The 13,903-nt window shown below is 43.3% G+C and overlaps 2 protein-coding genes across 8 annotated transcripts in view; both read right to left on the reverse strand.

Moving 5' to 3' along the window:
• LOC125889160 (large neutral amino acids transporter small subunit 4-like) overlaps window positions 1-13,903 on the reverse strand; it is a 133,141-nt gene that overhangs the window by 36,960 nt on the left and 82,278 nt on the right. Inside the window, exons 1-2 of one of the 2 annotated variants that reach the window (XM_049576920.1) lie at window positions 5,885-6,054; window positions 1,620-1,841 (exon numbers count right to left, since the gene is read on the reverse strand). In XM_049576920.1, the coding sequence (XP_049432877.1) occupies window positions 1,620-1,779 (160 nt within the window). In that variant the 5' untranslated portion in view covers window positions 1,780-1,841; window positions 5,885-6,054. Of the gene's footprint in view, window positions 1-1,619; window positions 1,842-5,884; window positions 6,055-13,903 lie in introns of those variants that run through there. The other variant, XM_049576921.1, reaches the window with a different exon arrangement.
• The window catches only part of LOC125889148 (unconventional myosin-Ic-like), a 213,794-nt gene continuing 206,528 nt past the window's right edge, over window positions 6,638-13,903 (reverse strand). Inside the window, exons 28-31 of one of the 6 annotated variants that reach the window (XM_049576892.1) lie at window positions 12,400-12,455; window positions 12,166-12,301; window positions 11,994-12,064; window positions 6,638-6,759 (exon numbers count right to left, since the gene is read on the reverse strand). In XM_049576892.1, the coding sequence (XP_049432849.1) occupies window positions 6,691-6,759; window positions 11,994-12,064; window positions 12,166-12,301; window positions 12,400-12,455 (332 nt within the window). In that variant the 3' untranslated portion in view covers window positions 6,638-6,690. Of the gene's footprint in view, window positions 6,760-10,418; window positions 10,502-10,573; window positions 10,595-10,676; window positions 11,920-11,993; window positions 12,065-12,165; window positions 12,302-12,399; window positions 12,456-13,903 lie in introns of those variants that run through there. The other 5 variants (XM_049576893.1, XM_049576895.1, XM_049576897.1 and 2 more) reach the window with 5 other exon arrangements.

Raw genomic sequence — 13,903 nt, forward strand, 5'->3', positions numbered from 1 at the left:
CTCAGACTAATGATGACCGGCTGAGAGCAGCAGCGCCGCACGCCACCTTTGATCATAGACGACCAATCATAATACTAAGATCTGCTCTGTCTGACGGTTTGATGTTCTGCAGCACTTCACCGCTGCGTTTGAAGCTGCCTGACTTATCGACTTGTTTCCATGAGGAAATCCCAACTGTTGGATCAATACGTGTCTCGTGTGTTGCTGCGTCGCTCAAAGGTCGCCGTCCTCGCCGAGGAAATCACACTTCACTAACATGAATACTGAGAGGCTGCTTTTAAACACTTCCTGAAAAGACTCTGGGATGTTTGTGTGTCCTCAAGTCTCCGAACTGCCCCCACACCCACTCAGCAGAAAGAACTCCAGAGTGTCGAAACCAGTCTGATGACAGATTCTGATTCCTCAGCAGCTCCGTGAGAATCACTGCGGCGTCACGTGACAGCCTCGTCATGTCACTGAGTCACATTCAAACTGTGATTTAATCCAAAAACTCCAGACTGAGGTGGTTTTTAGAAATTTACTGGAAGTAACTCAGACCTGTAGCAGCTGTTGTCGTAGCAACAAGAGTAACAGTGAAAGTAGTGGTGACAGTTTCTGATGTGATGAAACAAACTATGAGTCATTTAATCACAGAGTCCAGTGACTCTCCACTCAGTCTGAGGGCCAAATGTGGCCCCTGATAAAGCGAAGGGTGGCCCCAAGAAACATGTTTTAATTTACAGGGAAAATAAATTGATTCAATTGAATCTTTTCTTCTTCCAAAAGTTTTTGTTCTTTTTTCTTTCTTTTAATTAATTTATTTGTATTTATTATTATTTTATTTATTTATTATTATTTTATTTATTTATTTTATTCTTATTTATTTATTTTAATTGTGCTTCTTTTTGTCTTTGTTTTGTTTCTTATCTTTTCCTCTCCTACAAGTTTGTGTTCTTTCTTTATTTCCTTAAATTTATTTTAATTAATTCAAGTCCCGAGTCAAAATGGACAGGTCCCGAGTCAAGTGCAGTCCCATGTCAAGATGGACAAGTCTCAAGTCAAGTACCAGCCAAGACCAACAAGTTTCAAGTCAACTCTCAAGTCAAGATGAATAGGTCCAAAGTCAAGTCCCAAGCAAAGACCGACAAGTCCCCTGTCAGGTCCCAAGCCATGAACGACAAGTCTCAAGTCAAGCCCCAGCCAAGGCCGACAGGTCCCAATCAAGTCCCTGTCAAGACTGACAAGTCTCAGGTCAAGTCCCAAGCAAAGACCGACAAGTCCCCAGTCAAGATGGACAAGGCCTAAGACAAGTACCATCCAAGACCGACAAGTCCCAAGTCCTAGGAGAGTCCTAAGAGTTTCAAGTCCTACACAAGTTGTAATGAACTCAGTTTTTAATCAACAGACTTTTTATTTTGTGGGTTTCGGGACAGTACAAAGTTTTTTCAAGTCAAAAAGCTCATCACAAGTCTCTGGCGTTAAAATCCAAGTCAAGCTGATTTTGCTATGTCCCGTTTTACTGTGAGGGGTCATGAGCTAATACGAAGTACTCGAGTAAATGTACTGAGTTACTTTCCATCACTAACGGGGTCCAGACACCCCCCCACCCGTCTGTCAATGACCACATGAAGCCGACTCACTTGGCCCCTTGCACAGGTACGAGTAGAAGCCTTCAGACTTGAGCATGATGAGCAGGGAACCCCAGCCCAGCAGCACGGCGGAGAAGAGCAGGTTCTCGATGACCGCCGTCACCGCCATCCACCAGCGGCGGGAGAAAGCAGTGGCCAGGGTGGGAGCCATCTTGGTCGGGTCGAAGGTCGCACTTCACTGGCCCGACTGGAGGTGAGGGAGGCTGCTGGAGCCTGGAAGACAAGACGGAGGGCAGAGCAATGAGAAGATGTGATGCTGAACTGGTTATACTGGTGCACACTGGGACGTTTAACTATTACAGATATGATCGCAGACTATAAGCAAACATTTTCCAGCACACTGCTGTGTTGGTGTTTTACAATTTATAGAGATGACTGACTTGTAAACAAGACGTTGAATGTTGTTTAGTTTATTTAAAGGGACGGTGCAAATTATTAAATACTAACAAAGCTCAAAAAACAAACAACAAACAAACAAAACACAATAAGAAGGAAAAAGAAAACAGTTTAAAAGACATCTTTGAACACATCATCAAGCAGAAATGATTTAAACATCATTTTTAGCCACAACAATGTGACGTTCACCAAATGTGTGATGTTGATACATGTTCATACATGCGTCTACTTTTTTCACTCCACTGTCTGTGCGTAATATTTATGTTTACCTATCTTTGTTTACCTTTGTTGTCCTTGGAACTGTGCGTGTGCATCAAGAGCAACTTAAACTAGAGTCATATTCCTGTAGGCTGTGTGTGAACATATGCTCAGCCAATAAAGCTGAACCTGATTCACATCATGCTGTGGACGACACTCTGGGCCTGTATCATACACATGTCTTTGTTCTTGCCTCATGATGATGATGATGATGATGATGGTGGTGGTCTTGATGAAGACTCCCCCACAAACAGAAAACAACTGAGGTGCATAAACCCCTCCTATAAATATGAATAACACCCGCCCCCTGACTGATCTGATTGGCTGGATGGTTTATGAGCTCGTCTCCTATTGGCTGCCAGTGACACAGCTCGTGCAGCAGCTACACGTGAGGTTGGTGTTAGATTCAGCCCGTGTTGGGGGGAAGACTGATGAAGGGTCTGTGTGACAGAGAGTGAAGCTGCAGATGAGAACTGCATTTAGATTTAAACACAGAGGTGTTTAGGTTGACACTGGAGCCACACTCACACAGCCATGAAATCCAGCTTTCTTCATTTCCATGTAAACAAATTAAAATGAATAAATAACTGTGTCACACCTGAGTTTGCAGGTTAAAAACACCTCGAGCACCTCCGTTAGTTTCCTTTGCTTATACATAAACATAAACGTAAATGTCTCCGTGTGTAAGTGTGTGTCTGTGGAGCGTGACAAAGCCACTCTGGTGAAAACAAGTGTGTGTTTACAGACAACTCGGCTGCACGTGAACGCACCGCGAGCTCCAGCCGGTTCGAACCAGCGCGGCGCGAGATTCACGGTGTGGTTTGGCTGTCAGCGCGCGAGACACAATATCAGATGTCCACAGGGGAGAACAACACAAATAATAACAGCTCACGTGACCAAATTTTCTTATGTACATACAGAAACAGACGTTAGAATAAATAATAATAATGTAGTTGAAATAAAAATGAGATTTAATTTGAATAATTAGACACACAGCAGAGTTAGGCTGCTCCAAAACAAGCAATTAAATAAGTTATTAAAATCAGGTGAATAATTAATATACTGTATTACAGTGGGACCTGACTTAATAGAATAATATAATAGAAATTAATCGTATTTTTTGTCATATTTTAGTGCGTTTAAACAACTTAATGATGTCCTGTTTTTGTCTTGAGACAAACTTGAGACACTGAGGAGCATGCACAATAAATATGACATGACACACACTCCAGACTGTATCTGTGTTTTGTGTGTGTGTGTGTGTATTGTTATCTGTTAGATGGTTAAACACACACACTGAGAACAATAAGACAAAGTAGGCTATTGCAGTGAATGAAGAGCAGCGCTGAAACTGGTCTGAACTGGACTGAAATCATCTGCACAATACACCCCCTCCCCTCCTCCTCCACCTCCACCTCCTCCTCCACCAGCCCCAATCTGCATCTCCAGCCCCCTCCCTGCACAGAGGCAAGTCAGCCAGCACAGAAACACAGCTGTTCCGGTGGGTAGTTTCAAAATAAAAGCCTCTAATGAATGTTGCAGATGAAGACAAACCTGAGTCCTGCTTTGTTTTACTCGTTATTGGGGTAAAATCAAAATAAAACTAGTGTCAATAAAGGATGGTGATAATTTTTACAGCTTAATCGTGACAAACAGATTCTGTTCGCAGGACTGAAAACTTTGAGGAATGAAATTCAATCTTTAACTCCCCATGTGAGCATGTCAGAAACTTTGGTATGATGTCATATTAGATGCTGATCTTAAATTAAAGACACACAGCTCAAATATTTCATTAAAAAACCTTTCCTAATACTTTTGCTTTCAGAGAAGCTGGCTTTCAACCTGGACATTTTACTGAATACTTATTTTGTATTTTGATTTCCACGGGTAAGAAAGCCATCACATGACACTGGCTGTTTTCTGACTGTTAGCCTATGAGTGACAGTCACGGCTACATTTTTTGAAACTGACAAATTAATAGATCTCTTAAAGGATGCCTGGTCTCCTAAACAACTTAATAACCAATCTGTTTACATGCCTCAGTGAATCTTCAGTAGCTCAGCTTCAACTAGTGCAGAATGCTGCAGCTCATATTTTAGCCGGGACAAATCGTAGGTCACATATCACCCCAATTCTTGCCTCCCTTCACTGGTTGCCAGTTAACTGAAGAACTAATTTTAAGATTCTTTCAATATCTTTTAAAGCTCGACATGGTTTAGCCCCCAGTGATACAGCTGAGCTTCTGATGACACACGCTCCAAGTCATGACCTGAGATCCACTTCACCCGGCTGATCAGAACAACCAAACACAATAACTTCAGTCTTATTTTCATTCAAGCACAGAAAGTTCAAGTCCAGCCAAATTTTTAGATCTCTCACACAGTTTAACAGGGGTTGCAGCGAGCCTGTATTATTAGTTTTAAGCAGGAAATAAATCTGTACATCGTCCGTAAAACAATGGAAGGAGATATCAGATTTTTTGAAAATGGAACCCAGGGGCAGCATAAACAGGGAAAAGAGTAAGGGGCCCAGAATGGACCCCTGGGGTACCCCACAGAAGAAGAAAACTCACTAAGTCGGACAGAGAAACTCCTTTTTAACAGATGAGACTTGAACCGTTCAGGGGCCGAACCCTTAACACACACACACTCCTCAAGACGAGATAAAAGAATCGAGTGATTGTATCGAAGGCAGCGGTCAAGTCTAAAAGCACTAAAGCAGCAGGATTACCTGAATCAACAGTTAAAAGAAGATCGTGACGGGGCTTAAAACCAGATTGCAACTTTTCCTAAATACTAAAATCCTCTAAAGAAGTTTGAAATTGATTAAAAACAAATCTCTCCAATACTTCAGATAAAAAGGGGAGTTTGGAAATTGGTCTAAAATTAGAAAGAACTGAAACTTATTATTCTGCACCCTTATTTTACTTATATGCTTTTATTTTGAAGGCAGCAGCTGCACATTTCCGGAATAACTCTGCTTATTCCTCAGTAACTTGACGCACATGAAGGCAGGAGGCGCTCAGCTGTTCAGTATCAACAACAGTCCGGGAAATCACCATCAAGCCTCCGAAACAAAGACAGTTAACGAGAGAAACAACCGGCAACACAAAGACTCCTCATCCTGCAGTCTGTGCTGTCGCGCTGCCGCCGCACAGCTGTTTCTCTGACATCCAGATGTTTTCAATTTAGAGATTAAATCATAACTTTGATGTCGACAGAGCAAAATAAAGGGAAGTGATGGTGTTGATGATGACTGACAGAAACAACTGCTGCAGTCAGATTAATCTCATCAGCTGTGTGTGTGTGTGTGTGTGTGTCTCCACAGACGAGAGGGGACACAAAACAATGTCAGACCTAAAGTTGATGAGAGTGTGTGTGAGGCTGTTGCAGCTTCCTCTCTGCAGCCAGGAGACAAAGACACACAGGGAGAGACTCAAAGTGATGAAGACTCTGCTGCAGGATGATGATGAAGCCTTCATGAAACACTGTGTCACTGACTCTGATCCTGCTTATGAATATGACTCAGCCTCTCCTCCAGTGGAGTGCAGTGTGTGTGTGAGTGTGTGAGTGTGTGTGGAGCATCCTCCGGTGCGGACCTACCTGAGCCTGTTGGATTCAGGGACAATGGACCGGCTCTGTCCTCACTCAGCTCGGCCTCTGCGCGTCCAAACGGCCCCTCGACGACACACACACACACACACAACAGCGGGGGGGAAACACACACTCAGGATGTGTCTTCAGTGTCTTTGGATCTGTGTTTCTCCTCTCATCCCTCATTGCTGCCGCTTTATAGCAGCGCAGCAGCGATGCACAAACAACAGCGGCTCCTGATTGGCCCGCTGCTGAGCTAGAGACCGGCGGCAGCCAATCACAGAGCCGCATTAATACATGTGTTGTTTCTCAATACTGAAATATTGTTGGGGGAAACAGTTCAGTGAGATGTGTTGGGACACAGAAGCGACATCTGATCACTATGGGACACAGAAACAGTGAAATATGACGTCATTTAATTATGAATCAATGATAAAACTGAGCTATAAGCCTGTGAACCCACCAACACTTTGGCGCGAGGAGGATTATGAATGTTAGAAATAATTAAAAAAGGTCATCCAGGCTTGTAAAACCCATTCTGGGTGCAGGAACCAGCTTTAATGTCCAAGTACGTGCACACAAACAAGGGATTTGACACAAGAGCTGAGAACAAGGACAAAGCTGAACACAAATATGTGCTGACATGTTTCCACCCTCAGCTCGGCTCTGAGTCCTACCTGTCTGCCCTAACTTCACCATGAGCTGCTCCCCACTGCGTCCCCACCCCTTGTTTTCTGCACACAGATGTTCACAGTGCTCCTATCAGCAGCTCATACAGCCTCCAGCAGCCTGTGAGAGGCGACTCACTGTTTACTTCACGCCGAAAGCGCAATTCCTAGAAATACAGTAAAGGGGGGGTTCACACAGTCCGGAGGAAACGGGAGCTGAAAACAAAACACACCGGGAGAGATATTCACACAGAGGGCGACACCTAGTGGCTGCTTTCAACTCAAGTTAATATCACATGTATCCCACAGGAAAATCTAGTGCCAGAGAATGCTTCATAACACAAATTAAACAACAGCCAGTGGGTTCCTGAATCAGGGTCACTCACTGGGTCCAGTTTTAGAACAATAGAGTGTTAAATATCTGCACTAATACACAAGTTATAAGTGTTTTCAAGGAGCAACATGAAATCCAGTGTCTAATAGAAGAACAACAGGAGTGAGATCAGTACATGAGTTACTGAGAAGGAACTAAAATGGTGGAAAAAGACTGCGTCTGATAGTGTTATATTGAATTATAGCTGCTGCGCAATTCTGAGCAACAAGCAGAAGAACTGGAAGACATTTAGGAATTTAGCAACACAGTCTGCCTTTTGCATCAGCTGAGGTTTGAACTCACAACCTCTGAGCCTAAGGATCAATTTCTATCTGACTGAGCTAATTAGTCAGTGACAATTCACGTGTAGCTTCACAAATTGACTAAGCCAGACGTGCAGGTTTAGCAGCCGTCCATGCATGGAAAAGCAGATTTCAAACCACTGTAAAAAATTCAGTTATCGAAACAAAAATCTGAAAATACACATATTGCATCTAGACAGCATGGAGATGTTGGTAATTTGTTTGTAACAATGATTGATTTGCTCCATAAGTGAAAAACTGATGTTTAAAATTGCCATTTTTACATTGAGTCCAATTGTTCACATTAGAGCAAAATTCAAAATGCTGTCAAAAATTCAGTTTCTGAGATAAAATTCTGAAATTTGCCACACATCATCTACCATGACTCTAGAATTTTGACATTTTTTCATGAACATTGAAGATTTATTTAGCAAGATTTTGCATGTATATGTTTACAGCACCGTTTACAGTCAAACATTTTGATGCACTGTAGGCTCAATTTTTGATAAATCAAAAATCTGAGAAACATAGTTTGTGTAGGACAGTCTGAAGATGCTCTGTAGCAAGTTTGGTGTCAGTTGAGCAAAAATTGTGGGAGGAGATAGGTTTAAGAAGTTTTACAGTTTTTGAAAAAAAAAAAACAGTGATGAACTTCATAATTTTTAATAGGTTTAAATGTACAAAAGTTTCTTCAGTATTGGGGCTACAGTTTGATGAAAGTTGTGAAGTTGTAGCACGTATGGCTGATTTGTTATGAATTTCCAAAGTTTTGAACTTTAGACGCTTGCTGTAGCGCCACCATCAGGACTATTGGCTTGAGTTTACAGCTGAGGATATCTGGCATGAGACTGGACCTTTGTGCAAAGTTTGGTGAGTTTTCACCCATGGGAAGTATGATTTCCTCGGAAGAAGAAGAAGAAGAAGAAGAAGAAGAATACCTAGGATTACAATAGTGTCCTGGCAGCTTAGCTGCCTGGACGCTAATGATAGAACAACTGCAAATGGTATTACACATGATTGAGAAAATAGATGATCATGATATTCCGTCCATCCATTTTCATCCATTTATCCGAGGCCAGGTCATGGGGGCAGCAGGCCAAGCTAAGTACCCAAGACGTCCCTCTCCCCAACAACCCTTTCCAGCTCCTCCTGGGGGACCTCAAGGCGTTCCCAGGCCAGACAAGATATATAATCCCTCAAGAAGAAAAGTAGATCTGTTAAAACCCGGAGTACGTTAAAAAGCAACCAGTTGGAGGAGTGAAGCAGGAAACTACCAGAGCTGACGCACAGACGGGGGCAGAGGTCCACTGGAAGTTGGCTCAGTATTGCTTTATAGATAAAAATATAGCAGTGCTGTCTGTGAGTGGTCAATGACATCCATCCCATCAGATAATAAAGAGTTGCAGTGATGAGTCAGTGACTTTGTGTTTGTAATAAAGCATAGAGACGGTAAACTGAATCAAGGCTTCGTAAAATAGAGGAGATCGCATGCGTACACAAAAGGTCACTGTAATCAATCACAGACAGAAAAGTAGCTTCCACAAGTTTGCTACACCACTGAAATTAAAACAAGATGGATTTCTAGAAGCACATGTACACATTTGGGGCTCAGCCCGGACCTTTGTCAGGGGATCCTCCCCGGCACATTTCATTTTTAAACTAGCTCTATTTCTGATGCTTTTTTATCCACTCTGTCGCCTTAAGCTGCTTTCACACTGTTGTTCGGTAACTCGCAGCCTCCAGACATTTCAGTGACGGGGAGGTATCGTGGGAACCCTATCAGTAAGTCAAGTATGTTTCAAGTCAAGCCATAAAGTGGGTCAGTGAAATACCAGTTGAACATCAAGTCAACAAAATCTTCAAACAAACACCTGATAGCACAGAGGTCTGATATCATTTGGACTTGGTTGATTATCGTTCGTCACCAGGAAACTCAAGAAGTTTGTATCTTGAATTTTGGTGTCTGAATCTGACCAATCCAATTTGCATGACCAGATGAATCTAGGCAAAAATTTAATTGTGGAATTCCATGGCTTTTCCAGGTTTTCCATGACCTTGGGAACTACATCTGTCTATACTGAGCACACGACTGGAGAAATAAGACTTGCATTGTATTGCTTGGGTTGTGTGAGAGTTTGTGAACAGATCTTTTGATAAAGTTTTGTAGTTTTTGTTGTATAACTCAGTCCCCTATGACTTACATCTATGTTTTCTATTTATTTAAGAAAAGGGACAGTGTGCATTAACCAACATGTTAACACATGTAAATCCACCCAAATTAGCTGAAAGGCTCGTTTTCATCGGCAGTCCCTTCACCGGCTATAAAAAGGCATCCTGGAAAAATTAAAAGCAACAGTAAAATACAGGATGTAAAACAGGTCAGAACATATTGTATTATAGCAAAAATCACATCACGTATAAAAATGTGTTCAGGAACGTCAACAACCAACACACCCAGGGTACCTTTTTATGACGTATGTGGATGTGGAAAGTCCATGACCAAACACAATATGTGACGAGGCCGGGTCGTATGTTTGGCACCACTGACCTAAGGGATCTCTCTGGTGTGAACTCTGTGAGCATGTCAGCAACAAAAGATGGAGCTAAACCATTTAAAAACAATACGGACAGACAAGCGAGGGAGTTCAAGTATCTCAGGGTCTTGTTCATGAGTGAGGGTAGAATGTGTGTGTGAGTGTGAGATGGATCGGCGGTTTGGTGCAGCGCCGGACCGTCGTGGTGGCAAAGACAAAGCTTTCGATTTACTGGTCCATCTACGTCCCAACCCTCACCTATGGTCATGAGCTCTGGGTAGTGACTGAAAGAATGAGATCGCAGATACAAGCAGCCGAAATGACTTTCCTCTGTGGGGTGTCTGGGCTCAGCCTTAGAGATAGGGTGAGGAGCTCGGAGTAGAGCTGCTGCTCCTTCGCGTTGAAAGGGGTCAGTTGAGGTGGTTAGGGCATCTGATCAGGATCCTCCTGGGCGCCTCCTGTTAGAGGTGCTCCAGGCACGTCCCACTGGTAGGAGGCCCCGGGGCAGACCCAGAACACACTGGAGGGATTACATATCTCATCTGGACTGAGAACGCCTTGTGGTCCTCCAGGAGGAGCTGGAAAGCGTTGCTGGGAAGAGGGACGTCTGGGGTGCTTTGCTCGGCCTGCTGCCCCCGTGACCTGGCCCCAGATAAGCGGATGAAAATGGATGGATGGATGGATGGATGGATGGGACAAAATCCATTACATGTACAGTGTTATCAAGATTCTTGGATTCTTCGTCTGTTCTGGAGGCACATGAGAAAAATCATTTGTAATCGATACATTTGAGTAATCGATACACGGACAACCATTTTTTGGGGTGAATTATTCCTTTAACACTGAAACACAGAATACAAAAGTTTGACCAGACACCAGTTCACACGCACAAACATGACAAAACAAACCACAAACAGCAATTCATCAGTTTATATTTACTTTTCAAATTTATTTTTAAATCTTTAGTATCTTATCTTTTAGTGTGTTTGGTATAATTATACATTGGTTGGGTGCATACAGTAAGTCAGGACTGATAACAGGAGTGCATCTGTAAATCAAAGGACAAACTAAGGATCCGGTTTGAGTAAAGCTTATACACACAGAGGGAGGAGACCTTTGGGTGCTGCTGGGAAACTTTTAGAAACGGCCCGACGACCGCCGTCCGCCGAGGACTCTGGCAAAGCAGGCATTTCTCTAATAACTCCACATGAATCTGCTGTATTGCTCTCCAACAAGGCACATGAACGAACAAATACTAGAAGCTTTTTCTCCCCAAATGTTTCACATCATCAAACCTGACTTGGCTTGAATCGCTCATTTATAACACAGAACACAGGCTGTACACACAGATGTCCCTCCTGACAAAACGACGTAACATTCATAGTAATATCATAAATCATACAAACAGAATCGCTAGAAATCAACAGGGTCTTTGGCTAGTTTATGTGAGGTGCAGCAGCACAGTCCTGTCTGGGCGCAGTGCACCCGCCTCGCCACCCAGAGCCATGCAGGGAAAGAGTTGTGTCATTGAGCCGGGAAAAAGAAACAAGAAGAAAAAAACTTGGAAACATTTTGGAGCTCCTCTCGAAGGTTTTCAATGACACAACTTTTTCAGGATCAGTCTTTGGTCAGAGTTACAGAAACATTATCTGTAGAACTGATGTACGGGAGGCCTGAACCTGAACTGGTGTGATGTTTTATAAGGATGCAGAAATATTTGACTGTTTAAGTCGAATCACGATTGAGGTGCTGTTTCAGAAGTTTCCTACCCTGAAAAGTCTCCAGATGTTTGCAGTTCCTGGCAATAAAGGAACAGTTCAACGTTTTGGGGAAGTGCACGAACGCACCTTTCTTTGCTGAGAGTTAGATTAGAAATTAACACGACTTTCATATCTGTAAGAAAAATACGAAACTACAGTCAGGACACGATTAGCTTAGCTTAGCATAAAGACTATGAACAGGAAAAAGAGAAAGTGAAGGCTGCAGTACAGGCTGCTGCTGCTGGAACAATATTCAGTCAGAGGATTTCTATCTACACTTAACTCGACTCATTCTCGCACTGAGTGTCATGGTTTTCATACATCAATATTCAGCTCAACTCATGAATAAATTAGTCAAAGAGAAAGGCACAAGCGCCGGGCGTCACGGCAAAGACCTGCTGCGTGCTCTCAGCAGAACAAACCACAAAGCGACATGACATCTGGTTCATGTATGACGTTTATAACACGTCTTTGGTCTCACCTTCTGTTTGTTGTCGTCACTGGGCACGTGCAGAACAAACAGGCCGTCGCTGAGGGAGCTGACGGAGATACCTGCAGACGACAGACAGTTTTAATGAGCACCAACACCGTCCACATTAAACAGACACCCCCCCCCCCCCTTCGCAGATGATGACCAGCTGTTGACCTCTGACCTTTCAGAGCTCCGTAGTCAATGCGCTGTTTGAGTTTTCCCTCCTCTACGATGACGGCGCTGTTGCCGGTGAGCAGCAGCTGGCGGGGCCGAGCCTTGTAGCCTTTCCTGTCGTACTTGGTGACTGGCACTGCGTACTGGGAGCACAAGGATGACGGTCAGAACACTCCATGAACACACACACTCACACACGGCTTTTAAAACACACTTTGTGTTGTGACGCTGCTCCACTAACCTTCATCTTCTCGGTGCCCAGAGCCTGCACCACTTTGGGGTTGATGTCCTCGCCATCTGAACGAGAGGAGACACGCTGCTGTAATCTTTCACGCAGTGAGCAACATGAAGCCGGGACAAGTTTCACAACTCATTTGTTGCAGAGGGAAAAAAGTCTTACGGAGTCTGGTGCTGACGAACAGTTTGGGCACGCTCTGTGGGTAGTTGTCCTTCTTGTCCTTGAAGATCTCGCTGGCGATCATCTTCTGCTCCATCTGCTCAAACAGGTTAGATGTCAGTGAAGCAAACAAGAGACAGCCAGCGTACAGAGAGTGTGTGTTGATAGGTGACGGAACAATGGGACAACACTCACCTGGTGTTTCCACTCAGGACTGATCTTCTTGCAGTAGCTCCACACCATGTTCTGCATGCACAGCTTACACAGATGGTCTGACGCCTAAAGACACAGACAGAGTGTTTTCACTAAAGCTCTGCTGCAGAAACAAAAATCTGTTTCTAGTCACACACACAGTATGTGGAGTTATTAATACACACAGGATATGTGAGTAGCCACTGTAGCAGGTTTATCTGCTACAGACTAATGACAGCTGCCCAAAAATGAAGCCAAACATCTCTGTTGCCCCCTGGTGGCGGGCTGCAGTATAGATCATAAACCCCTTCCCCTCCATGTAAGCAGACGGGACATGAGCCAAACTACAAACCCTTTTCTTGTTTTTAGGTACTTGTCATCACGCTGCTGTTCATTTGTTCATCTGATAGTTTGGTTTTCATTAGTTATTCGATGCTATAAAAAGAGGTTTGACGTCATGACTGACAGCTGTGTGTGCTAATCTGTGCGCTCGAGATTGGTCGAATGGGCGTTTGGGCCGGATGTCGACACCATGGACTGCGCAGACTCTGGCTCTAAATGACGTCAATAGCACAAGACGGCAGCAGCTGTATCCAGGATATTTTTGCCTCATTTTTGTTCAGTGGGAGGAAGTGGAAACATGTCGCACAGTTTTTAAATGCAGTCTATGACAGTGGTTCCCAACTGGCTGATCATGGTCCAAAAGTGGGGTGCAACCGTGTCAGGTGTGAAAAACAACGACATTAACGTTTTAGAATTATAGTATCTGTATGCGCATATATATATATATATATATATATATATATATACACATACAGTACAGGCCAAAAGTTTGGACACACCTTCTCATTCAATGCGTTTTCTTTATTTTCATGACTATTTACATTGTAGATTCTCACTGAAGGCATCAAAACTATGAATGAACACATGTGGAGTTATGTACTTAACAAAGAAGGTGAAATAACTGAAAACATGTTTTATATTCTAGTTTCTTCAAAATAGCCACCCTTTGCTCTGATTACTGCTTTGCACACTCTTGGCATTCTCTCCATGAGCTTCAAGAGGTAGTCACCTGAAATGGTTTCCACTTCACAGGTGTGCCTTATCAGGGTTAATTAGTGGAATTTCTTGCTTTATCAATGGGGTTGGGACCATC

This window comes from Epinephelus fuscoguttatus, linkage group LG5, assembly GCF_011397635.1.
Source record: "Epinephelus fuscoguttatus linkage group LG5, E.fuscoguttatus.final_Chr_v1".
Taxonomy (NCBI): Eukaryota; Metazoa; Chordata; class Actinopteri; order Perciformes; family Serranidae; genus Epinephelus; species Epinephelus fuscoguttatus.